Source organism: Myiozetetes cayanensis, unplaced genomic scaffold (assembly GCF_022539395.1).
Source record: "Myiozetetes cayanensis isolate MyiCay16 unplaced genomic scaffold, myiCay2020 scf21, whole genome shotgun sequence".
NCBI classification, from domain to species: Eukaryota; Metazoa; Chordata; class Aves; order Passeriformes; family Tyrannidae; genus Myiozetetes; species Myiozetetes cayanensis.
Genome location: NW_026087423.1, coordinates 9,975,211 through 9,999,985, shown reverse-complemented (window position 1 = coordinate 9,999,985; position 24,775 = coordinate 9,975,211). Strand labels below are relative to the sequence as shown.

Here is a 24,775-nt window from a genome sequence, read left to right as displayed (position 1 = left end):
ATTAACATGATAGGCTTGAGGCAGCAGAGTCTCTGCTGGAGAAAACTCAGTTACCTGCTGGAGCTCTCTGAACAAGTTAATGCAATAGTAGAGAATGGAGAAAGGGAACCTAATTTCCTACAAGTTTTCAATAACTTTCCATGTAATAGAGCAAAGGCCCAGTCCTGTCCTTAGGGGATACAATGCTGTACTTCAGTGAAGAAATGAAAGAGTAAAAAAATAAATCAAAGCAAGACACAAATTGTCTTTCAGCTCAGTATTCTGGGCTACTTGGTGATACAAGTAGGGATGCACCATCATGGCCCATCCAAAGAAAGGGCCTTTTCCTGGCAGGACTTCAGTGTCCCGACCTGCATAGCACATGTTCCATCTCCAAAGCACAAGGATACCAATGACCAGGCTATGCTGGGCAAACCAGCCACTGCCAGAGGGGGCTGAGAGGCTCTTCAGTCAAATTCCAAGGGTGACTAATGGTGGTGCAACTGAGGCTCATAAGGCAACACTGCAAGGGAATAAATAGCCCTTTACTAAAGAGTGAAATGAATAAGTGACTAGAAAACATAACCACTAAGGGCCTAGTAGAATTTTCTGTCATACTGCTGCAAACTTCAACAAGATTTAGGTATAAATACTGCTAGAAATCCCAAGGAAGTTTATCTGCATTTTTAGTCAGTGGAGGAGAGTGTTTATGTCACAATGTCCTCTTGATTGCTTCTCTTTCTATGCCTATCAAAGACTTTGGGTTCAGCTGAAGCTTTGCTGGGGAACTGAAAACAACACTTGTAATTGGTGCATTAGTCTCCTTCATCTGAGGACATGGTTGAAGCAAAACACATGGGTGCTGCTCTCTGATTGCCTGAGGAACATGCACCATTCCTCCCAACGCTCTGTGAGTGTTCAGTTCTTTCTGATTACTGTGTTTCTAAGTCCCTTGTGAGAGAAGCAGTTGTCAATATTCCCATTTTATGATTAGAAACTGAGGCACAGAGAGCCTAAGCAACTTGGCCAGGGTCACAGAGGGAGCATCTGGTTTAGCAGAGAGCTGAAGACCAGTTCCCCAGCACCAGGCAAGCAGCCAAACTCCTGGAACAGCTTCTGTCAGGAACAATTCCCGTATGGAAACACGCCACGAACACAAGGGCAGCCTAATTACAATTAAAAAGGAATCTTCCCAGACTCAAATAGGGTAGCAGTGCGTGACGTATATTTAACCCTGTACAGTAGGACCCTACACTGAGCAGGCAGGGCCTTACCAGCCAGAAGGGGTTTGGAAAGCAGCTGCTGCTCTGGCTGGCACTGCCACAGCACAAGCCCAGGTTTCACTGCTCAGGATGGTCACTCACACCTGCCAGGCAGCCCTTCTATCCCTTTCCCTCAAAGCCCACTAAGTGCCCTCCTGCAGCCACACACCAACCCCATGAGAGAACACCCTACCCCGGCACAGCAGAGCTAAACCCGGAGCCTCCTCTCCCCCGCCCCACTCCTGCTGCCATTTTACTTCAAATACACTTGTTCACCGTAGTTAAATCCCCTCTGTGCTTTCCCTTGGAAGGGAGGATTTCAAAATTTGATTTGTTTTAGTCACTAAGTACTCTCTGGTATTCCCAGCAGATCCTTTAGCTGACAAGGTTTATACTTGTCGCCACTTTGTTGTGTTTTATGAATAGGGACCCAGAAAAGCCCAAGACGCCATTTAACACGGCTCACATTAGTCTTTTACCCCGCGCCGCTCGGCGCCGGGTATCGCTCTCTCTACCAGAGTGTTACACACCAAATGGTCCCTCTAGGCAATGTACTCAGTCAGGAAGGATATTAACTCACCCCAGTAGAGCGTGTGACCGAAATGCCGACAATCCCTGTGGTTTAAAGCATAGCTGATAAAACATTCGTGCATGTCAGAGATCAGACGCTGATCTGGTTCTCTCCATGGTGGCCTTGAGTGAGATGCCCCAGGACGACACAGGAGAGCGTGGCAGTGCCCACCCCGGTGCCCTGCAGGAGCCCCTCCTCACAAACCTCCTCTGTGCTTCCTGGTGCTTCTTCCCAAATCCCTGGGGCAAGAGCCAGGAACGACTGCCATCCATGGGAGGCTCTAAGGAGCCTGTATGAGCAGGGCCTCCTGTTCTCTGAATTTTCAACCTCTTCCCTTCAGTTGCACCCTGCCCTCCTCCCCTTGCCCTGCTGCTGGTTAAAGAAGGTTGCAAGTAGCAAAAAGTTCACTAAACTCGATTACAACTGTTTCTTCCTCAGCTAAACACAACTGGGCAGTCCTGAGTTGCTACCAGGGTCAAAAGGTGCTTCACCACCACAGAGATGGGGTGAAAAAGCCTGTGACAGCCAGATCAGCTCACTGCACTGAGAAAGAGAACAGCCTACAAGGAAGGTGCTCCCCAGCAAAGCATAAGAAGTTCATACCAAAGCATGATTACCCATTGCAGGCAACTGGAGATGACAAAGAACTGACGAAACTTGAGCAAAGGAAACACAGAGTTCTGGATGCACAGAGATTTGAGCCTCTGTTCACCCAGCATGGTGCACACCAACTCGTCTCCCACAGCAAGCATGGAATAAAAAAGCAAGTATCAGGGAATTAGAAGACAGTTGTTATACCAATCTCTACCCCCAAGCTTCCATGTGAGAATATTTGCACGGGTGTAAGGTTGCACTTCAGGGCTGACAGCAGAACCATCAGCCCAGTCCTCCTCGCCCAAAGTCCTTAAGAAAGTTTGCTGTCTTTGAAACTGTTTTGTAAATTCTGTTCCATTGTGCTCTCTGCTGAGCTTTTGTTCAAAGGGAAAGGCAGGGTGTCTGACCAACTTGCCGTAGTTTTGACCTTGCGGTCCTCTGAGTGTTATACCCAAGAATCCAGACAAAACCACTCCTGCTGTGGCCTTGCAGTGAGAAAATGTAACTGGACGACAGCATTGCAGTTTACTCGAGTTCCCACTGAAATTAGCAGGAGCTTTTTCACTCACCTCCTTAGGAACAAAACCTCTCTGAATAATTCCAGCCTCCCACCAGTCTGCTGCTCAAAAGTCTTTTAGGCTGGAATTCATCAAGGCAAGCCATAAAATTTAAGTGAATTTCATTTACGCTTAGGGTCAAGCGTACAGCCCCTTAGACCCCACGGAATCTTACTTTATTTTCAATAAAATTAGTTTTCAAAGCATGTAATAAGGTGAAAGCCCTTTCCAAGTATCTCTGCTATGAAAGCTGGTGATGTCTCATGTTCATTAGCATCTGTCACATTACACTGTGAGACAGAGTTTTACTGTGAGTGACAGAACACGGCAAGTCAGTACATGCAGGTGTGTGACAAACAAAATCAGTGTAATCATGAGGCTCAGAAAATTGCTTCTAATGCTATGTTTATATATATAATTCTGTTAAATTGCCTGGGCAGGATATAGAAGGATTTTACTTTATACAAGTGCCTAGAAATCCTAAAATTGCATGTATAAAGGTGGAACTTTACTCAAATTTCACTGTAAGGACACAATGCAGAAGGTAAAGATGTGTCAAGTAGCAAAGCGAGGTTTCCAATACTGGTAATGAAATGGCATTCATTTTTTCCAGCCAGTGGTGGGAAAAGGTTTAATATACAATTAGGTTAAGAGTTGAGGAGATGACTGTGAACAGAGCCTTCCAGCCCATACCTAGACAGTCTAGGACCTACAGCAAACATTTTAAAAACGTCACATTTGTAACTAAAAATAAAATGCCATTTCATTTGGTGGCTGTATAATAGTGATTTTATACAGTGCCATTAAAAGCAAAATTCAAACAGGAGGAACTGCTGAGTGCTGCTAAACTGCTGAATTTTTAAGTTCTTTGAGGCAAGAACATGTCAATCTTTTATATGTCTGCAAAATGCCACAAACATCTATAGCACTCTATAAATCATAAAGGGAATGATACAAGCAAACAGGAATTATGGGATCTCTTATCTCTCAGGCAGATTTTGCCCTATGGATAAAGTAGCTTACAAAGCAATAATGGAATATTATCAGCAAAATAAAGTTTTAGTGGCTTTTTATTCTTAGCAGCATTTTCCTAGCACCATGTCAATAGAAGTGAAGCTTCATCTGGGACCAAAAAGTTCTGATTTGCATATGTTATCATGCAAAATGAGATTTTGTTCTACCCTTGCCTTCAGAAACACTGAGCCATGCATAAGATCAGATCACAAAATTAAAACAATTTATTGTACTGGAAGTCTCTTCTGTTAGTCTTGGCCTGGTTCCCAGCTCAAGCGATTAGTGAAACCACAGAAATTCTAATTAGAAGGGCAGGATTCTCAGAACCCACCCTGTTGTGTGCATGGAGTATAAACAGGTAGACTGACCATGCTAATCTTAAAATTACTGTCTGCTCCATCATTAATTAATCACCAAGACAGGAAATCCAGTGACCGCTTTCACAAGACAGATAACTTATGCCTGGAAATGTGGAAGCTCCTCTTCACCAGGGTGTGCAACCCAGCTGGTCCTGATGCAAGAGCTCCAAGAGCAGCCATTCTGCATCCCCAACACACAAACACCACCTCTCACATCCTACGCATCCTAAGGATTCCTAAAGCTCTTAACGTGTTTTTCCTTTGCTTTCCCATCTTTTGAGACTCATGAAATTTTCAAGATTTTTCGTCAGTCACAAGAAGAATCTTACTTTTACATTCAAGTGTAATCCTTGAATGCTTTGAAGCAATCCTTCTTCAAAGTGTGGGATTTAGCATGTAAATATTTGAAAAGAAATGATAAAAAATGTGACTTGTCAATATGCATCATCATCACTTCTTAATAAAACTCCTCTGTACATAAAGAGCACCAGCATTGTCCCAGTATTTTATGGTAAAAAGGTAGAACTAAAGCTGAAATTAACTTTTTTTTATGTCATGCAAAAAGAACCTATGTATTACACAGGTCATTCCTCTACAGCATTTTGAAAACCTACGAAGCAGTTTAACTGGTTGTCCAGGTGCAGACCAGGGAATAAGCTGATCCTGAGCAACCCCAGAGTCTGGGCTTCTCCACAGCCTTCATTACACAAGGCACTACTTTGCACTCTGACAGAAGGGAACGTGAGTGTTCATCCAGAGACTCAATTAAAGCTCTCTTTAAAAAATAAAGTAAACAAAATACAATACAGTATGTGCAGATGAGTAAATGGAAGCTGCCCTGGCCTTTTGGGACACAATCTGTCTCCAGTGTTATCCACTACTCCAGGACCAAACATATTATTTGCAAATATTAACAGCTGAATAAAGCTTTGAACAGCAAGAAATCAGACTTGGTTAGCTATGAAGGGTAATGGGTCTGTCCTCACATCTCCAGATGAAGAGTTGTTTCCTGGCTTTTGTCAAACATCAGCTGCTGGTATAGAAATTCAGGGAGTTCACTTCTGATCTCTCAAAATCAAACAGCTACATAAACAGTAAGAAACCTTGTAGCATGAGACCTTCAGAAAGCTTTCCATTTGCAAAAACCGCTCAGGAAATAATAATATAATTGGCAGCACTACAGAAAATATCCAAAAAGCAATTAAAAGGCTCCTCCTGGACTGGGCCCTAACCCTGCCATATCCCAACTGCAACACACACTTCATATTCCAGAAGGCATCTCCCACATAATGGTTCAGCAACCTACACTGTTGCCAGGAATAGAAAAGTACATCAGACTTAAGCAATTAAGTTTTTTCTGTGCTACATAAGCCAGAGAAGAACCATACAAAGAAAACAGCAGAAAATGAACAGGATGAATTACAGGCATCAGCAGTAAGAGATAAAAGAATAGCTTCTTTCTTTCATTCAATAATATATTTGGAGGAATAAAGCTTGTGCTGACAATGAAAAATGTAACAAGTGGGACTACAAATAAACTTGCAGTTAGCATTCATTTTGTCAGAGTGAGTTCAAAATTCAGCTTAAGATTCACATTTTGTTGAAAATTTCTACCTAGGCTAAAGACTTATCCTACAATTTAGGGTCAGTGTGAACTTTTAAATTAAATTTTGTTTGGAATGGGAGGACAGATTGGGTTAAGGAAGGTCAGGCATGCCAAAAAAACATTTTAGTTTTGTATTTAAGCATGAGTTACTAGTGGAGGAGAAAAAAAGAATAAAATATAAACTGGGGCTTTTGTGTTGTTACTGTGCTTTGTTAAAAAAAAAATAAAAATCCTTATATATAGCGTAAAAAGGTACTAGAATCTAATCAACTGCTCACAGCAGGAATCCAGAAGTACCACTTACAGTGTGCAGCAAACTGACATATAATCATGGCTGAAACAGAATTACAGCTCACATAACCACATCACTTCTGTTGATCTCTGCTGGAGCTTCGGGGTGGAGGAAGAGGTGGAGGGAAAGAAGTCCAGCAGACATCCCCTCATCAAAAAAAAGTGAAACTAAAGGACGAGCTGACGCCAAACCAAGAGCTCCGCCAATTCACGGAATCGCAAGAGGCGAACCCACAAATTGTCCCACTGCAGGTGATCAACTTCTTGTTCCATTCAACTGGTTCCATTCAGTTCCTGTTCCCACCCATCCAGTTCTCCCTCTCTTTAGAGTATTTGTTGTTATTATATATGAAAGAAAAAAAAAAATCAGAGAATTTGTTCTGTAAAACACAGAGAAAGGAGCCCTGCAGTGGCTTTCAACGCTTGTGCAAAGAATAAAGATACAAATGCCTGGGCATCTCCAAATCAACAGACATCTGCTCTTATTTTCAGCTTCTAAGAACATATTTGACACTTTTTTCCTTTGCACCACAGCTTTTTTAGGACGTGCATATGCTCACCTGGCTTGGGGCAACAATGAATGCAAAACATGAGCCTTTGGAAAAAGTTGAGCTAATTGTGGTGTAGCAGTTTCTCAAAGGGAGCTCAACACTTCAGACACAGGAAATTTCATTAGAAATGCAGTTGTGGGATGGAGCAGATACTGAGATGAGGGCTTGAACTTCTCTTTCCCTGTCTCCATCTAATGAATGAGAAAAATAAATGTTCTGGGGTGTGTAGTGAGGAACAGAGAACTAAATCAGCCTAAATCAGATGCTGGGCTGGGACAATCAGGTCCTATTTCATGCAAGCAAATAAGTGACAAGTTTTCAATGTTACCAAACTCCAAACAAGTCTCAGTCTGATATCTTGATTACTGGACACATTGCAGAGGAGCAGAGCCTCCCATTTAAAGAAAAACCCAAATAAAGGCATACAAAACAGAGAGGACAGCTGCTATTTGGCTTTGTGAATGTCAGCTGAGGCTCTGTAATGAGCTCCCAGAAAACCTGTCCCTGAACCAAATACCAGTCTACTGAGACTTGAAGAGAGAGTCCTGCACATGCATTCAGTTCCTAATGCACTTGCCAGAGATGGAAAAGACTTTGTGGAACCCAGTGGTGTTGATTATTAAACAGTTCATAACAATAATAGGATGACAATGGGTAATCAAATGAAAATGTTCAGGATGAAAGAAGTAATTTTCTCCTACGAGGTGTTGTTGTACAGCAAGTTGCAAGGTGTTGTTGACTGACTAAATAACAGTTTTCATTATTAAGGCATTCACAGTCAGCAGGTTCCATACTCATCATTACCATTTGTGGTTTTTTTAAAAAGTATCTACTTTTACTTTATGGCAAGGCTTGGCAATGACAGATGAACCATCAGCTTATCTGCTGATTTTTAATGACAGCATTTTGCATTCATTATTCCCTACTTAAATCACTCTTTTTAAAAGAGGAATAACTTATTTCTTCCTCTTGTCACTAGAGAAATTAACACGTACACTATTAAGAAGAAGCACTCATCTAACAAAAAGATACACCAGCCACAGATTTAGAAAATCAGCATGGACAAAAACTGTGCAAGAGAGAGTGAAAATAGGACCCTATATATCCAAATACCTCACTGCCAAGGTCAATAACTCTAAGGTTAAATCTCTGCACTGAAAACTCCCAAGGGAAAAGACAAAATAATTCTTTTTGCTTGTGCAATGCTGATCAGTCCCCTGGCTTGTGAGCTAAAATGTGTGAAGCCTGTGGGTGATGCAGGGTAGCACCTTCCTGGCTGCCAGGGAGCAGGGATAGTTCCTTGGGGGAGCCAAGTCTCTGTCTCACCCTAGCCTAACACAACCCCAGCAGACATCAGGAGGGTCTGTGTTTGCCCATCCTCAGCTCAGGGCTGCTCACAATCCATGCACAGGCTAAGAACCAAAAAATACAGCACCCAGACAACACATGCAGGAAGGACAACCCCCAGAAACAAAGCTCTTAATGAGAGCTGTACATGCCAAGCTCTGGAGCCCAGTGAGTCCAAAAACTCCAGCAGAATCAAATCAGTTCATTAATTATACCCCAAAAAAAGGGCATTTTTGTGAGATCAAGTTATTGGCAGTTGGTTTTAAGGAAAGCTTTTTTGCTAAAGCTTTAGCAATTTGCCTTAATGACTGCAATATTTCACAGCAAACCCCTTAACAAGTGTCCTGGGAAAAATCTGCACAGGCCAACTTGTACAGAAAGAACAAACACATCCAGCTTCCAATTGCCTGAGTGCAAGTTCCCAAAGACTATGTCCAAGTTTATAATAAAATGGTGTCCTGCCTTTTCAGACAAGTGATGAGGGGACATAACTCTTCTCCTGTCACAGACCTCGTGAGTCAAGCTGGTTAACAGTCCTGATGCAAACTGTTCCCTCCAACAGGGAAGCTGCAGTGGTCCAATGTACTCCCCAGTACTTTGCCTCTTCCGTGGAGCTTTCCCCATTTCCAGTGCTCTCTGGAAGGTTTTTTTCTCTCTGGCCTTTCTGTACTGGCCTCTGGAATGGTATAACCTCTACAAGGTTATCCTTTGGACACCCCAAAGGACCAGGATCTTGCAAAAGTGCCCCAAGTCCCAGTTTAAAGATCCATCACACTAATGAATGTGCAAAGGCTCTTAGTTTAACTCCAACTTGATGTTCCTCTCAAATAAACAGTGTGGTTTAAAAAAAAACCAAAAAACAAACACCACATAAAAATCACATGCTGACACTGGCAGAAGCATCAGCAAATTTTTACTTTTTCATTTTACAAGAGTTTATAACTTTCTAAGTTAAGCATAAAAATGTAAACATAAAAAGTTTACAACTTTTTAAGTTATATACACAGGTGAGGCATATCAATGGCAAAATGAGTGAAAAATTCTAACTAAAGCAAAAAATAATTTATGCAAAGTTAATGCTGGGGTGTTTTATAATGTATTTGGCAGAGATGATTCAAATAAATCAAAGTAACAAACTTAATATTTGCCTGTCTAGCAGCAGCACCTCCTAACAATAAAACGAGTTTAAATTTTGGCTAAATGCCTAATAAACGAGTTGTTAGCTTTTGTACTTTAATGCACTGGCTATTAAGTAAGCAAGTCAACACATCATGAATGGAATTCAAATGTGTGCAGTAGGCTCTGCTACAAGTCAAGCTCAGAAACTAGTAAAAGAGGGAATTAAACAAACCTCAAACATCAGCTCCCCAATTTCACATTCATTCAATAATCTTTTCCAGTCCTATTATATCAAAGCACAATCCAATTATGGTACTTAAATCTCAGTGTACAGTTGCCAAAAATAAATTCCTTAGCAACACTTTCAACATACCCAGAAAGGTTTCTGCGCTACAGAAAATTCCAGTTTCTGGTTTCCACGGTATTTACAGGTGTGACACACTAATGCCTGTCATTATATGTAACATGGCTCACCATCAAGACTTATATTTTCCACATATTGGTGTCTCTAATTGCAGACTCTGAGCACCTCCTTTATCATTATACCTGCCATCCACAGAAACAAGGCAGGTACTCAAAGCCAAGTATGCACTTAAGTGGCACCCTCCATAAAGGTGCTCTTCTGAGTCTAGACTTCAGTTTGCCAAAGGAACAGGTTTCTAATCTGGGGCTGTATAAATAAGTACAATATTTACAGAAGAATCAGGCAATGCTTTCGTGGCATAACAATTTCGATGATGTCTCCTCCCTCCCTCTGTGATCTCCATAAGGCTCACTGAAGCTCTCCCAGCACTGAGGTGATGTGAGATGCCTAAAGGTGCTGCACAGATATCTAAACACGTGCAGATCCTGCATTTGTAAGATGAACTGCACTAAGAACTGTGTTTCCTGGTTGCTCAGACCAAAGAAAAGGTTCCTTTGAGTCATCAGGGGAAAGAAAAAGGTGATTAAACTACAGAAACAAATCCCTAAAATCCAGCACACCATCAGTTTTGTTCCTTGAGTCAGGACATCTGTTACAAGAGTGATGAGTTCAGCAGCCATGGTTACTTGGATTTATCACTCAGACTTAGCTGTTAATTAAGCACGGCTGCAATGTGCACACACAGGTCTGGAAAGCTTTAGAAATCCTCCAGAACTGACAGATTTTTGTCACTGACCTCCTGAGGTAACTCACGTGCAACCATCCACATGACCATCCAAACACACTGCACGGGAAACAGCAGACAGGAAACCAGCAGAGACTTTGAGAAGCCCATTGACTCCTGAATATGTCATCATTCCCTTTGGCATCCAACGTGGAAAAAGCGTGCAGGCTCCAGTGGATGAATAACGGTTTGAACAGTCACTCACTCATCTGCATGCATTTGAAATTTGCTCCCAGCCTCCCTGCCACGTTCTTGCAGTCCTAATTATGCAGACTACCCTAGCCTGAAATTAAACTTTCCCAACTGTTACATCAATATTAAGATTCACATCTAGGAATGATATACCCAAAACGAAGGTAATTAGGTCAAATTAAAAAACAAGACTCATTTCAGGATTATTTGGCTCATCTTTCTAAAGACATGTCACTCAGAATAGGCTTTGGATCAGGTTCTATTGACCACCCTTGTGAAGAGTTTATTTAAGCCATTTCTTTGCATGTTCATTGTTGCACCAAGGAAGAGACCAAAGGATCAGGAGTTCCACTGATTTTTTTTTCTTTTTTTTTTTTTTATATGCTCTTTAACTCCACATTATCTACAAAAGCAAAGTCAGGTATTAAATATTACCTTTCATTTTCTTTATACCACCTGAACTGCCAATACAGAAAAAGGAGATCAAAACTTTAAAAGGCTTAAATTCTAAACCAAAACATTGCCTGAATAACCACTCCTAGAAGTTAGAAACAGACTTCTGGAAGAAAGTCTTCAGCCACAAACACAGTTGGCAACTGCCTTATCTATCAGCACGGTGACCAAGAAATCAGAATTTGCTTTTTTGAGGTAAAGATCAAAACTGTGAATGAACAACACCAGGGGGTCAGACCTGTATGTCACTTTTCTCACAGTAAATCTATTTGTTATAGCTTTCTTTCCATTGCTACCATTGTTGGTGGGATGCAAAAAGGGACTTGCTGCCTCTCAGCATGTCCTCAAGAATTTTTTTCTCAAAGAATTTTTTCTTTCCCTCAGTTTGAGTCTTTAATTCCTCAGGCCCTTACTCACCAGGATATGCTACACATAACTCAAGTTTGAACCTTCTCATGGAAGGTTCTATACAAAGACAGTTTGCCATCAGAGTCCATTCTACCCAGCAGCGTAGGTAGACACATTTTCTGAGGCATAACCAAACCTTTTAAGCAAGATGCAATTTTTATAAAATAAAAAAATATTTTTCTAATTCACCATGTGTCCATTAAACAAATGCAGAAGGAACTTCCTGCATATTTCTCTGGATTTACATAAAGCTTTCTGTCTGTTTGGCAAGTTAAAATACCTTTCTCAAACATTGATTTTCTAAGTAACACTCATGTCTCTGTGTTATATCATCTGCCTCCACTCAGCTGAGTTCTTCCAACAAGATGTTCCTCATTCTCCAAATTTTCCAGACAACAGTATACTGATTTTGCTGGGGATCCCTGCTGCATTGCACAACAGGGTTTTTTCCAGCTACCAAAGATGAATTCGTTCAAAAAGGGACCTTTGTGCCATAACACAGGCACCACACCAGCAAGGATGGAACAAGAAGAGTAAGTCAGAACCTTCCCGGTTCTGACTGGTGAGCTGGGGCCAGGAAGCAATTATCTGGTCTACCAGTCAGTACTCTCTCTGACCCCTCTCTACTGGAGTTTGTACTAGAGCAGCAGTGAACCCAACTAAGAAGGAGGCAGAAACAGCCATCCAAAAGAGCTGGCTGGCCAGGAGAGAATTAATGGGGTTTCCCGGCTATTAGGCTCCCAACAGGAGATGGACAGACAATGTCATTGTTCTTGGCCCCAAACAGAAAAAAAAGAATAAAAGACCTTCCAGAAATTATATTTGATCCTTGCACCACAGCTTTCTACAATAAGTAGTCCCTTCTACCATTGCAATTTGTCTATTATTTTTTTGTCCTCTGTAAGCTACTGTGAGGTGTCAGTGCTTTTATCTAAGAGGAACATTTCCAAGCAGGCCTGGGTTCTTTTTACAAAAAGGCGTGGATGTAAAGAATAAAGGTTAGTTAAAATTCTTCTAACTCAAGTTTTCTTTGTCACTGAATAGAGTCACTTATGTTTGAAAATATGTGTGGATGCTTCTTGCTGGAACACTCTTTATACAAAGCAGAACAGACTCCATCATTCATAATAGAGGTCATAGCCTGAAAACTGGTACATTAAAGATAAAATCCTCTTCATCAGTGGCTCAAGAGATAGTGCTGTCTTGGGGGCTGGCCAAAGGCCAGGGAATGAACTCCTGCAGGATCTTTAGGCCACAGGCACTCTACAGTCGAAGCACATTTCTTTGCCCATAACACCTCTGACCCAAGGAAAGCAGCAAGTGCATAAGAATAGGAGGGAAACACCCAAAAGCACTGCACCACAGAATCCATGGCTTCTTCCTACACCTTAAGCACCTCTGTTTTTTAATTCAAAACCTTTCTTTTCAAACTAGCTACCTTCATAGAAATACAGCTTTAACGGTGGAAAGAGGCCCTAAGGAAGTCTGATCACTTCACCTGCATTAGACTAGTCTGGTAGGGGATGACAGCATTTGCTTTCCTTTCCCATTTCCCCAGATTTTTTTTCCCTCAGCTGTTCTCCATTCTTTCCTGTCTGCTTTACACATCTTCTTGTGTTTCTTTGCTCCCTCTGCTCCTCTTACTCATTCACTTTGTAGTACTATGTGAACTTCATGGCATCCAGCCCACAGCCTTTGCATGGCCTAAAATAAGACAGAGCAAGGCTGTCTGTCTTTACCAGTTACTGCTCTTTTGTGTAAAGCAACACATGCAATTGATCTTCTGTCAGACAACTGCTGTTGCTGATGGCACTTTACACACTCAGTGTCCTGGGGCCAAGTGAGTTCCTTTGGCAATAAACACATCAGTGAGTGTTTCAGTGCATGGCCTGATGCCTTCCCCTGTGTGGTTACAGCACACTGCTGTGTGCTACAGCAGGCTGCAGCCACCCATCTTTATAGGTTTATTTATCTCACAGAAGCAACCAAACTCCTCATTCCAGCACAGCGTGTCCTGTGCTGAACTCTGGATACAACCACATCAGATCCTCCACAGGACCAACTCACTGCAGTGAATCACAGAATCTGCTGAGCTGGAAAGGGACCCACAAGGATCATCGAGTTCAACCCTCAGCCCTGCACAGGACCATCCCCAAGAGTCACACCATGTGCCCCAGAGTATCATCCAAACGTTCCCTGAGCTCTGGCAGCCTTGGGGCTGTGACACTGTCCTGGGGAGCCTGTTCAGTGCCCGACCACACTCTGGGGGAAGAACCTCTTTCTAATGTCCAACCTAAACCTCCCCTGGAACAACTTCAGGCCATTCCCTCAGGTCCTGTCACTGGTCCCCACAGAAAAGAGCTCAGTGCCTGTCCTCCTCTTTGTCTCCTGAGGAAGCTGTAACTGCAATGAGGTCTCCCTGCTCATCAAACCCCGTGGACCACAGCAGGCTCTGCTTTGGAGACAGTGGGAATACGCACCACACCACCACTGCTTGATGGCATGTGAGGTTGGAGGCAACACAGGACCCACGTGTGTCATTCTGGAGCAGAGTGGTGGGGAATTCAGTGCAGAAACACCTCCAAAAAGCTGTGAGAGAGAGCTCCAGTCTGGCAGAGATAGTGCTGAGGACTGCCAGGAAGCCTCAGAGCACCTGGGGCTTCCAGGTGGAGTAAGTGCTTATTGCCCTCCGTAAAGTGGGGACTGGAATATGTAGGGCAAGCACAGAAAAAGAAGTGAATTATTTTAAAACATACCTATAAATACATAAAATAACTGCTTTTCCTGTTTTAGAGATATATATACAGATTACCATTACAGTTTCATAAAATAATTTAAATAATTTGAACTCTGTAAAAACCTCTTAAAATATCAAAGAAATGGAATGATTGTTATAGAATCTTAAATTTTCATTCAAGTTTAAAGACAGATGATGTAAAATGCCAGAGCTGAGCTGGTCTGTATCAATTAAAAAAATACATAAATTTCCAGGTAACAGAATAAATACTTCTGAGGACACTGGGAAAAAAGCCTTCTGAAGATTTCACTCTCCCTAATTCTGCATTCTGAATGCCCCTCATGCAAGTTTAATTTATGCAGTGATGGATATCCTGAGAGATGGAAGCTGTATTATAGACATGAAGATAAAATAATCCCTAGGTGAGAAGAACCAGTTTGGTCTCAATAACACTGTACTCAACACTGCAGGTAAAATCAATTTTATTAACTCTGCTAGTTAGCATAAATATAACCCTTCTGATTAAAATACTAGTTTGTCAGAGGATCAGACTCTCCTTACCTGGTAATAATCCAATACAATTTAATGACAGTGTTCCTGAGCAAGGAAAATTATTTCTTTCTATACTCTCTTTCAGAGCTGAGCTGCAACTCTCTGACCTAAGTTTTTGTGTTTTTGCCATCTGGACTGTCCTGAACCAAAGGCCAGGTCACATTAAGTTTTCTTCTTCAGCTTTCCATCAAGGAGACACCGAGCACCACGACCATGAAATATGTGGGATTGTGGGGCCTTTCAAATGAGACCACGGAAACTCAGCTCCTGCTCAGCAATGACTTGAAACAACCTCATCCCATAAAATGCTAAATCACTCTGGCAAAGCTCCTGAAATCCCATTCCTCAGGACATCAGTGCTGAGTTATGGGGTACAGCAGCTTGCCAAGATGGACCAGGCTCTCAGGGCACCTTTTCGAGCCCTCTTGCCCTACTCCCACTGCAGGCTAATTTCTGGCATTTCCTGAGACGCTTCCAGGGAACTCCCAGGAGCAAAGGACACAAGAATTGCAAGGCTCCATCCATCTTTTGGCAAATACAGTGGGAAAAGCCTGTACGCTCTTTACAAGAGTAGGATCAGTTTTCCTGAAACCACAAAGGGTTTGTGTCTGGCAGACTCCCAAATTTTGGCCTTGTGGTTCAAAAGCATTTTTTGCAATAATTCAATACATAGACCTACAGCACAGGGTAAGATCCCAGCCATTCACAGACTCAGCTGTTCCACACAGAGGGCTGAAAACACCCTATTTGCTGCTTAGCCCACCAGCCCTGGCTGCCTCACTCCTTGCAAGATGCATCTGAACTCCACGCAGAAATCCATAAAGATTCTTTCCTGTGGAATGGAAGTGCTGCAGACATAAGGCAGGACTATTTGTGCTTGAAGCAGAAACTTGAAACAAACCACGCTGCTGCTTCAACTAACCCCACCAAAATTCACAGACTTCTGCCCCAAGGAGACAACATGAGGGAGAAGAGATGCAGATGGCAACAATCAATCTCCTCACTCAACAAGCTACCCAAAAAGTCCTTTGAGATAGCAGCAGTAAGGGCAAAACAAGGCTCCACACAAATCAGAATAGATGTGGGCATACTTGTGTGTGTATATTTAAAATAAATCTCTTCTTTTTATACTCTTTGTTCAACTACATTATCAAAAAGAGGTTTTAAATACAAGCTTACGGGACTACTAAAGAGGTGAATTTATGAATGTATTCCTAACAAAACACACTCTGGAAAGCTTTAATCTATGAATTGTGACAACCTTGGACAAAATGGATTTTTAATAGAATATAATGTAAACTGCCTGAAACATTGTGATAAGGAATTTTTTTGTAAGTAATGCACAGAATAGGCATGATGCACTCTGCATGAAAGGAGAAAAGGTCTTAATTTAAAGCATTTTAATGGACACTCAATTTGCGTAGGGAAATGTGAGAAATGGAGATGAAAAACTCAGGATAGCGATAAAACTGCAGAGGGGAGAAGGAGAAAGATTAGAAAAGTAAGCAAATTTGAAAATGCTCCAGCTGATAACAGTGGCTAAAAGGAATGCAGACTGGATGAGGAACATGTCACAGCCCAGAGCCACTGTTCCCCTGGCAGGCAGTGTCTGTCAGTGGCTCTTATCAGAGTCTCACACTGGGGAAGAAAGTACAACCCAAGTGCAAGGCAGGGGAAAACAGACCTTGGGAGAGGGGGGTAGGGCAGTAGGGAGGGTCAGGGATTTCAGCAAACACAGCTGTGACTTGCTGGAGTTTCTCAGTTTCACTGGAGCTCCTGGAGCTGTCCCTCTTCCCAGAGCCCAAGGGAGGCTCAAAGCCACAACAAACGTGGCCAACTCTTCCAGAAAAAAACTAAGCCAGGCTCAGTCCTGGCTTACCCACTGCTCTACTGCCAGCATAACGCTGGGCAAGTCAGCAGAACTGAAATTACTTCCAAGAGACAAAAACCCATCTCCCCCGAGGCAGATACGATTCTGTTTACTAATAGCCACTGCTCTGCAACCAAAGAGATTGATCCTGCTCTCTCACACATAAACTGCCTTTAATGAAGCTCCTTGAACTACTAAAAGGAGGAACAGATGAATCGGGTCTAGTGACAGTTTTGCCACATTGACCTTGACAGAAGGAAGCTCAGGTCTCTGCTCATTTAAATGAGACAGAAGAATTTCCACACACTTAACATCCTTCAAAAGAAACAGGAGGGCCACCATTATGACCAAAAAGGCAAATTAAAGTAGAGATCAAAGTTAAATATTTACTCTAAGTACTACAATATTTGCAAATCTAGAAATGATCTTTCAGCAGTTTCTATTTGCGTACTTTAATTAATCCAAAAATATTAAACTAATCTCACAAAGGAAAGGGTCAAAGTATTAATTAACTTGAGATTCATTGCTTTTGTGAATTTAACAGTTCAACACAAAGCAAAACTCAGTTTTAATAAAAACTAAGTTACTGTGACAGGTATAATTTCATGGATTAGTGAAACCACATAGAAGGCAATAAGCTTCAGCCTTCACGCAATTTTTTTTTTGTCTAGCTTTAAAAACAGTTGTTTCGTTTCAATTTCTGTAACACCAAACGATCTGAAGTCTTCCTTTAACCTCAGCATTTCACTTTCAAACTGATTGCTGTCCACCTTGCTCCAAACAGAACAGAGGTCACAGTTGTTTGAGAAAAAAATCCCCACTGCAAAGTTCAGCAGAGATCAGACCCTGCCCACACACCCTGCCCAGATTGGCCTTCACTGCTGGAGCCTCTGTGTGTCACTGAGCAGCTCCAGGACAAGCACAGAGACCCCCTCCAGGCCATTCCCTTGTGGTTGAGCTCTTACTCCACCAAGGGGGCTCACTGGTTCCTTCAGTATCTTTTGGAGGAGTTGGGACTTCCTCCCAAAAGGCAGAGGATTTGGAAACAAAGCATACAGTGCCAAATCCAGCTGCCAGAGCTCTATCAGCACAGTAGCCCAGGAAACTCCAGGAAAATGAGGATGGAAGGTGGTTGGAATTTCCTGCATCACAACCTCAGAATTACAACGGACAAATGTGCCCAGCCATTGTGGGGGTTTTTTTGTTTTGTTTTTTTAATTGAGAAGAAGTGCATGAAAGAGCTGATGAACTGAAAGCCTTGCCCGGAATTCATGCCAGAAGGCTCTGTAGCGCTTCACCAGAGACACTGAGTGGGGAGTCACCTCCCCTCACTTCACGGGTTTGCAAGGCAAATGTCTGCGTCCCACTCAGTCGCCTCCACTCTGCATCGGCACTGGAGAGGAACAGGCTCTTCTCCTTGCTATTCATCAGGCCTGTTTCACACATCCAAGAGGACTCTCACCTCAGCAGTGCCTGCTGCAGGGCCTGTTGCTCAAAAGTAAACTTGCATTAAATAGCTTTCCCCTCAACACTTTCATGGCAGGTACCCAGGGCTGGATGGGATTTGTTTGCTCCTCAAATACAGCTGCAGAAACCAAGCAGAGCAGAAACTCTCTTTGCACTGCAAAACTCTGACAACAATCCTCCTAGATCCAAACAGTTGCTAGCAACCACTTTTTCTCCCTCACAGGAGTTTTCAGAAAAAAAAGGGATGGATGCAAAAGACTCCGCAAATAAAAATTTTGACATGTAGTTTTGTGATTTCCTAATTATTATACAATTTCTAGCTAAATTTATGCACAGTGTACTTTAACTGCATGAAAATGGAGAGAAATTGCTCGTTTTGTAAAATACATAACTCTGACTAACAATGTAAATTTCTCCTTACCTTTGATACAGCTCCCATTACCATAACAAAGTACACAGCACTCAGCAGAGTTCATAGACACTCAGGTGTTTTGCAGCAATAATGAGTAAAACTGAGTAGCTGTTACTTTCATGGATTTTCAAATAAAGAAGACAGCATTGTCCTATATTGATTTCAATTATTCTTCATATTTCTCCATTTTAGTTCATTTTTTTCATGTTGGCCCTTTGGCAGCAGGAATTCTGCTGCCCTGAAGGTTCCTGAACAGCGAATGTGAGCTAAGGACTAATGGGCTGCCTCCAATTTAATTAGATAATCTACTGCCAAAGCTCAGAAGTGAAACAAAGGGAAAAAGCTCTCATCGGATCACATCTGGCTTTTTCAAGGAGGCTGAGGAGGGAAAAATGCTGCCAATAAGAGCAGTATGGCTCACTACAGAAGCTTCTGTAGGTCTCTCACAGCACTTCAGCAAGGGTTATTGCAGGAAAGCCCGCGGTGCCTCACCTGTCCTCTGCTCCTGGGTCGTTGTGCACGCAGGTGACGGTGGCCGTGGTCCTCGCGCTGTCCGTCTCCTCCTGAACCCCCCACTGGTCAGCATCACTCACTCTGATGTCCGTGATCTTCACACCTGGGGCTGTCCTGATTCTGTTGGGGAACAACAGGGACTGCTTTAGTTACAGATCTCCAAATCACCCCAGAGAGGTAAACAAGGGAGAGCTGAAGGGAAATACTCCCTCCCCCGTCAATAACACACTGACATGCTGAGGCCACGAGTCACTCTGCTTTAAAAAGATAAAACAGGTCCAATCATTTTAAAGAGATGAAGTATGAGTTTCATTGTGTGCAAAGCCAGTCAACTTTCAGCTTGAGCAATGTGGAGACATTAAGAACTATTTCTACTCCAGTGGCACCAGTCTGATACAAATGAAGCAGATGTGACTAAGCATAAGTTGATTTAATTTGCTGTGTCTGTCCCGCAGTTTAAGATGGAGAATAAAAGGACTGTGATATAAAATACATCCTCCTGCCTGCAAACCTTTGGGAGCAAGGTGCCTTCAAATATTAGGTCAGTCTACATGAAAAAAATGTGTTTCGCTGATCAAAAACCATCATGCAGGAAGGAGTGAAAGGGAATAAGTTATTCCAGATCTAGAACTGAGGGGTGAAAATATTAATGCCATTGCATCAGGATCTATCAAACTGGGCATATCAAACTCTTGCTGCTTTAAATAATCTGATGCTGACATGGAGAACCTTGATTTCCTGAGCATGGTGAGAGTCTGAAATCAGTTTGGTAGCTGCTAAATGTCACCATTTTTTGGCTTAAGAAAAAAATTGCCAAAAAAAAAATAAAAAGTCCATGCTCCAGCAGGGCTCAGCACTAGGAACAGATTGCCAAGGAATAGGAAACAAACTGCTTTTAATAGCAGGGACTTCATTTGTGCAGCTTGACTCCTGAAACAAGCCTGGGATTTCGACAGGAGTGCTGCAAATATGCCTAGAGAACAATTAGGCAGAAAGCAACTGCTGCAGAGCCACGTTTGCCACTACTGTGACTTAATTAATTAAAAGCAAAGCCAACAGGGACCTCTTAGTTGTATGGTGGAATGAAACAGCTCTGCTGAGACCTGAAGCGTTACTTAACAGTGAATTGTGATGGATTTGCCCTGATGCCTCGTGGCCACTTGGTGCTCATGTTACACTATTAAGAATTTCCTTTAAGTTCTAGCTGAGTTCATAGATTTGGATCAAAGTAACTTCAGGACTCAATGGGTGGTCTTTTCCCCTGAGAAGGAATTAATTCATCCTGCTTTTATGATGCCCTTATTTCTGCCTGTAAGGCTTTACTGACCTGATGGGTCAAATCTGTACCTGGCATAACCAGTCTGATGAAAAATATTCCCTGTAAAGACAGAATTTTACTTGATATTTTTCTAATTGTCTCCTTGATGCTTTTCCACAGGCATTCATATCTCCACACAACACACCTCAAAGCTGATGGGCCCCTTTCCTATCATCTCCTCTTCTTTTTTTTCAGAGGAACATTCATTTATGCTGTAGTAATTACACTGCACCAAATAATTCCTGCAAGACACCTGCATGGCTTCATTTCAGACTGACTTGTAATTTACATGAGATAGAGAATTAGGCCCTCAGCAATGGATTCAATAATTTTTTTTTCATTAGACCTAGTCAACCATTCTTGAAAAAAGTCATTAAGGCCAAAATAGAAAAAATAATAATAATAATTTAAAAACCCACCAAACACTTTTAAAAATTTTTCTTTCTCAGTCAAAATTGTATTTTTTTTTTAACAAATTTTCCTCCCCATCCCCTTAAGTTCCCATATTTTTTCTTGACAACATGTCTGGAAACCTCTAACCTGACTTTCCACCCAGGTCAAATCTTGCTTAATTAAGGTTAATTGAAGGGTAGGAGATGCTAGGGACATACACACACACCAGGACAGCTGGATCTCACCCATGATTTCAGGATTCATCAGCCTTTTTCCATCTGTCAGAAGCTTGTTATGTCCTCCTACACAGCTTTTGCACTACAGATATCTTCACTCTGCAGCATTTACTAACATCTATTCTGAACCAAACCTCATGTTGGTGTATCCCAACGAGGATGAAGAGCAACATGACACAGTTCCCTGCACACCTGAGCAGGGATAAGCATTCAGGACCCCTATGCAGCTCCTTTTTCGTGGAAGATGAAGCTGCTGATCCTCTTTACCTCCACCAGTGGTCCTCACACACAGAGTGGGGGTAAAGATGCAAGAGCCTCAAATATCCACATCTATCCACATATCCAGTTGGTCCAACCTCTTCCAGACACCCCAAAAACAATGACTCCCCTCTTAGCTCAACCCCTCAGCTGTGTCCACCTCCTTCAGACAGGAGCTTTGTTCTCTCGTGTCTGGATGAGATGGTTTATCCCTGTCTGGACATCGCAGGAGGCTCTGCTGGTGCCTGTCCTGTTGACCCACCACTTGGCTTCACCTGCAGGGCTCTGCCCCTTAACAGGAGGCCTTCTGGTTTCTGGCCATGCTGGTTGTGGGCTGTGCCTACAGCTTTCACTTGCTGCATATCTCCTGCCTCGCTGGGTTAGCATCAAGTGAACATCGAATCCTCTGCTCTCCAGCTACATTTTCCAAAAACGTCTCAGAATGCTGCATTTTAGGAAAAATTCCAGTCTAGTCCCTTGCAATGCATCTGCTCTGGTGGGCTGAGACAAGATGTCATTTTGCATTTTTGGATATCAGCGGAGCCAGGAAGGTTGAAAGAAGGAAGAAACTACATTCAGTTTCTCACTTAGGAAAAGTCAAGAAATTCAAATTAAACCATCCTACATATGGGAGGTTTGAGCCTACTGTTCCTCAGATAAGTGATTCATATCTTTAAATCTGCCCCCAAACTCCACAGGCACAGAAATCATTGTAAGTTTTGGGGACTGAGGCTTTGCAAAAGAGTAAGAAATTCCTAGCAGAGCTAACATGACTTGGATAAAGGATGGTGAATGGCACATGTGTGGGCACCACTCCATGCCAGGCTTCAATTATAAGCTTGGGTGGATTATTTAGTTTTCTTATACCTCCCTTCCCCACATATAAAATACTTGGAAGTGTTGCCCTTCCAACTCCAAGGGAGCTGTAAGGACAAATGGAATTGCTTGAGAAAAATCTGATGTCCTTTAATTTGCCAGCTGACAAAAATTCTACCATCTCTGGGCTTGAAAACATGGAAATGAAGTATTTCACAGAAGCATGACCCAAGAAGTAACTGTTACCACTAAGATGGCTCAATTCCTTCTTTTTATAAAAAGTATTTGTGAAATGGGGTCGGGGGGAAGGAAAAAGGAACAAAACATGACAGCCAATTGGAAATTTGGCAAAACTGACATTTCATTTCCATGAAATACTTGCTTTCTGAAAAGCAGAATTTTCAGACGGAAAATTGTCCTGTTAAAAAACCCTTGCCCACCTTTAAAACATTACAAGGTACATGGCATTTTGATAAAGCAATCAGCAGAGATGTGAGACAGAGGATTACTGAGTGAGCTCAGCAGAAGTTACCCTGCAACAGGGCCTATTTATTCATAATATCCCTTCTTTAGGGGTGAAGGAGGTCCCACAGAAATGTGACACCCTCCAGCGATGCCTTTCATGGCACTTTCCCCATAAGATCTCAAGAGGAGAGAGCTTGGAGAGTTGGGGAGTGCCAAAGCTGCCCAGAGCAGGGAATCAATGAAACTGCTTCAGGAGGGAATGCAGCCCCTTCTCCAGCTCCAAAGGCAGAACACAGGGAGCTGCTTCCAGTGTAGACTGTACATTTGGTAGCCCTGGCTGGACTTTTCCCCCTGAACAGTATGTCCTCCATTTACTGTGGAATATAAAGACAGAAACATGAGAGACTGAATGCAGTGGGCAAGCAGAGGCATTCCCTGCCTGCCAACTTGCAACAGCCAGGAACTATTTTTAAATGCAATCCCGGCCTGAAATGCATGTGACCCCATGAATCCAGCCACTCCAAACCTCTCCTCTCAGTTATTACAACAGAAGGAAAGGAGAAGGTACAAGTAATCACCAGAGCTGGAAAGCAACTGAAGGGCTGCGAGAGGGATTTAAGCACCGAGCACTCAGTGGAAGTGGTGCAGGGACTTCCACGGCCTCCCAGTCAATTAACTGCACAATCTGAAAGGTAAATACTTGCTTGCCACACACCCCTTCCCCACTCCTGGCAGCAGTAACTGGGAAGTAAAATCTTGGCAAAAGGAACTTTCAAAATAGAAACAGAAGGAAAAGATATTTAGGAAATAAAACAGGAATGTGCTCACAGCAGATGGGAAATGCTCAAAAATATGAGAAAAAAGACTTTTTCAGAGTTATTTTAGAAATCTTCTTATTCCCCCATACTCTATTATGGGGGAAAACATGATCTGAGCTAAATTCGCTCTCAATGACGTACTAATAATAACAGCCATGATAAATTTCTTTTGTAATTTCCAACCATTTCTGTAGTCAGCCCTCCAACTGCATTTTTAGCCCAATTAAAAATAAAACCATTATCCTTCCCCTACAGGAAATCCAAGCTGTAGGCCACTTTAGTCTACTTGCCCAAAATTATACTGTCTCTGCAGAGCCAGGAGGAGGGCAGATTCCCAGGCTTGCACTTCAGCTAGACACCCCTAGCCATCTTTAAGACCAAACCAGAGCAGAGCTGAGTGATTCCAAGCCCTCACAGAGCATTTTATGTATTTGAAGAATTGCACAAACAGCAAGCAATTAGTTCTGAACAAGGACCCTGGGGAGTTTCTAGTTAAAATACATGTGGTTTAGGATACATTAAACCAAGCATTGTAAATTAAAATAATCACTGCATTCAGGCCTAACATCTGGGGATTTCTGGGGTGTGGGTGAGATGGGCAGTGTTTCTCTACAGGAAGGAATATCAGTATCCCTGTAGAGGTGGAGGGAGGAATGGGAGTTTGCTGGGACATAGAAGGAGAAGAGGGTATGAGACTCATAATCACCACATCCAAGCACACTCCATGACATTTGGGAGGGAGGCACAGACAGTCAGGAGTTCATCACTGTGAGCATATGAAAGCAAAACTTTTGGGAAACACAGTTAGAGCAGATGGAGGGCTGAGGTGGGACCAGAGCTCCCCCCAGGAGAAGCACCATCCCTCTCTTTGGGGCCTTCCTGAGCTTCCTGACCAAAATTATTCATGGTTAATCCAGAAATATAAGGGCAGTGAGGTGATGCAAAGTCACCCAGAAAACATGTGACAGAACCAGGAATTACAACCAGAACTGCCAAGGAATATTTGGGTGTCTTCACCCTAAACCCACCCAGCTCTCCTGCTCATGCTGCAGACCCACTAATAACAGACAGCATGTCCTGCTGTGGTCATCAAAGACCAGCCCATGTACAAATTCTGCTGCAGTGGGATTCAAGGATGAGTGAAACAGGAACCCTGCACTGCCCCACCTCTTCTGGAAGTCAGATTTACAACAGCTCAGGGGCTCAGGCCCTAAATCTTCACACATAAGCAAGTGTTTATTTTCTAAGGTATTTTTCCAAGAACTTTAGTTCTTTGGAGTTTTTTATATTTTAAAAGACCTGTCACATATTTATGTTCAAACTACTTCCCCATCATATTCTCCTCAAAATAGCAGCACTAGTCCAGCTGTGTTTGCTTCTGCAATTCCACATTAAGGTCACTATAAGTAAAGCTATCTTTTCAAGTGTAAATGTGTAAAATACACATCAAAATACATAGAGACTTAATG

General features: G+C 42.5%; 1 protein-coding gene across 1 annotated transcript in view; it reads right to left on the bottom strand.

Annotated features, from left to right (window-relative positions):
• TMEM132B (transmembrane protein 132B) overlaps window positions 1-24,775 on the bottom strand; it is a 225,931-nt gene that overhangs the window by 106,806 nt on the left and 94,350 nt on the right. Inside the window, exon 3 of the mRNA XM_050318218.1 lies at window positions 18,982-19,122. Within this exon, the coding sequence (XP_050174175.1) occupies window positions 18,982-19,122 (141 nt within the window). The remainder of the gene's footprint in view (window positions 1-18,981; window positions 19,123-24,775) is intronic.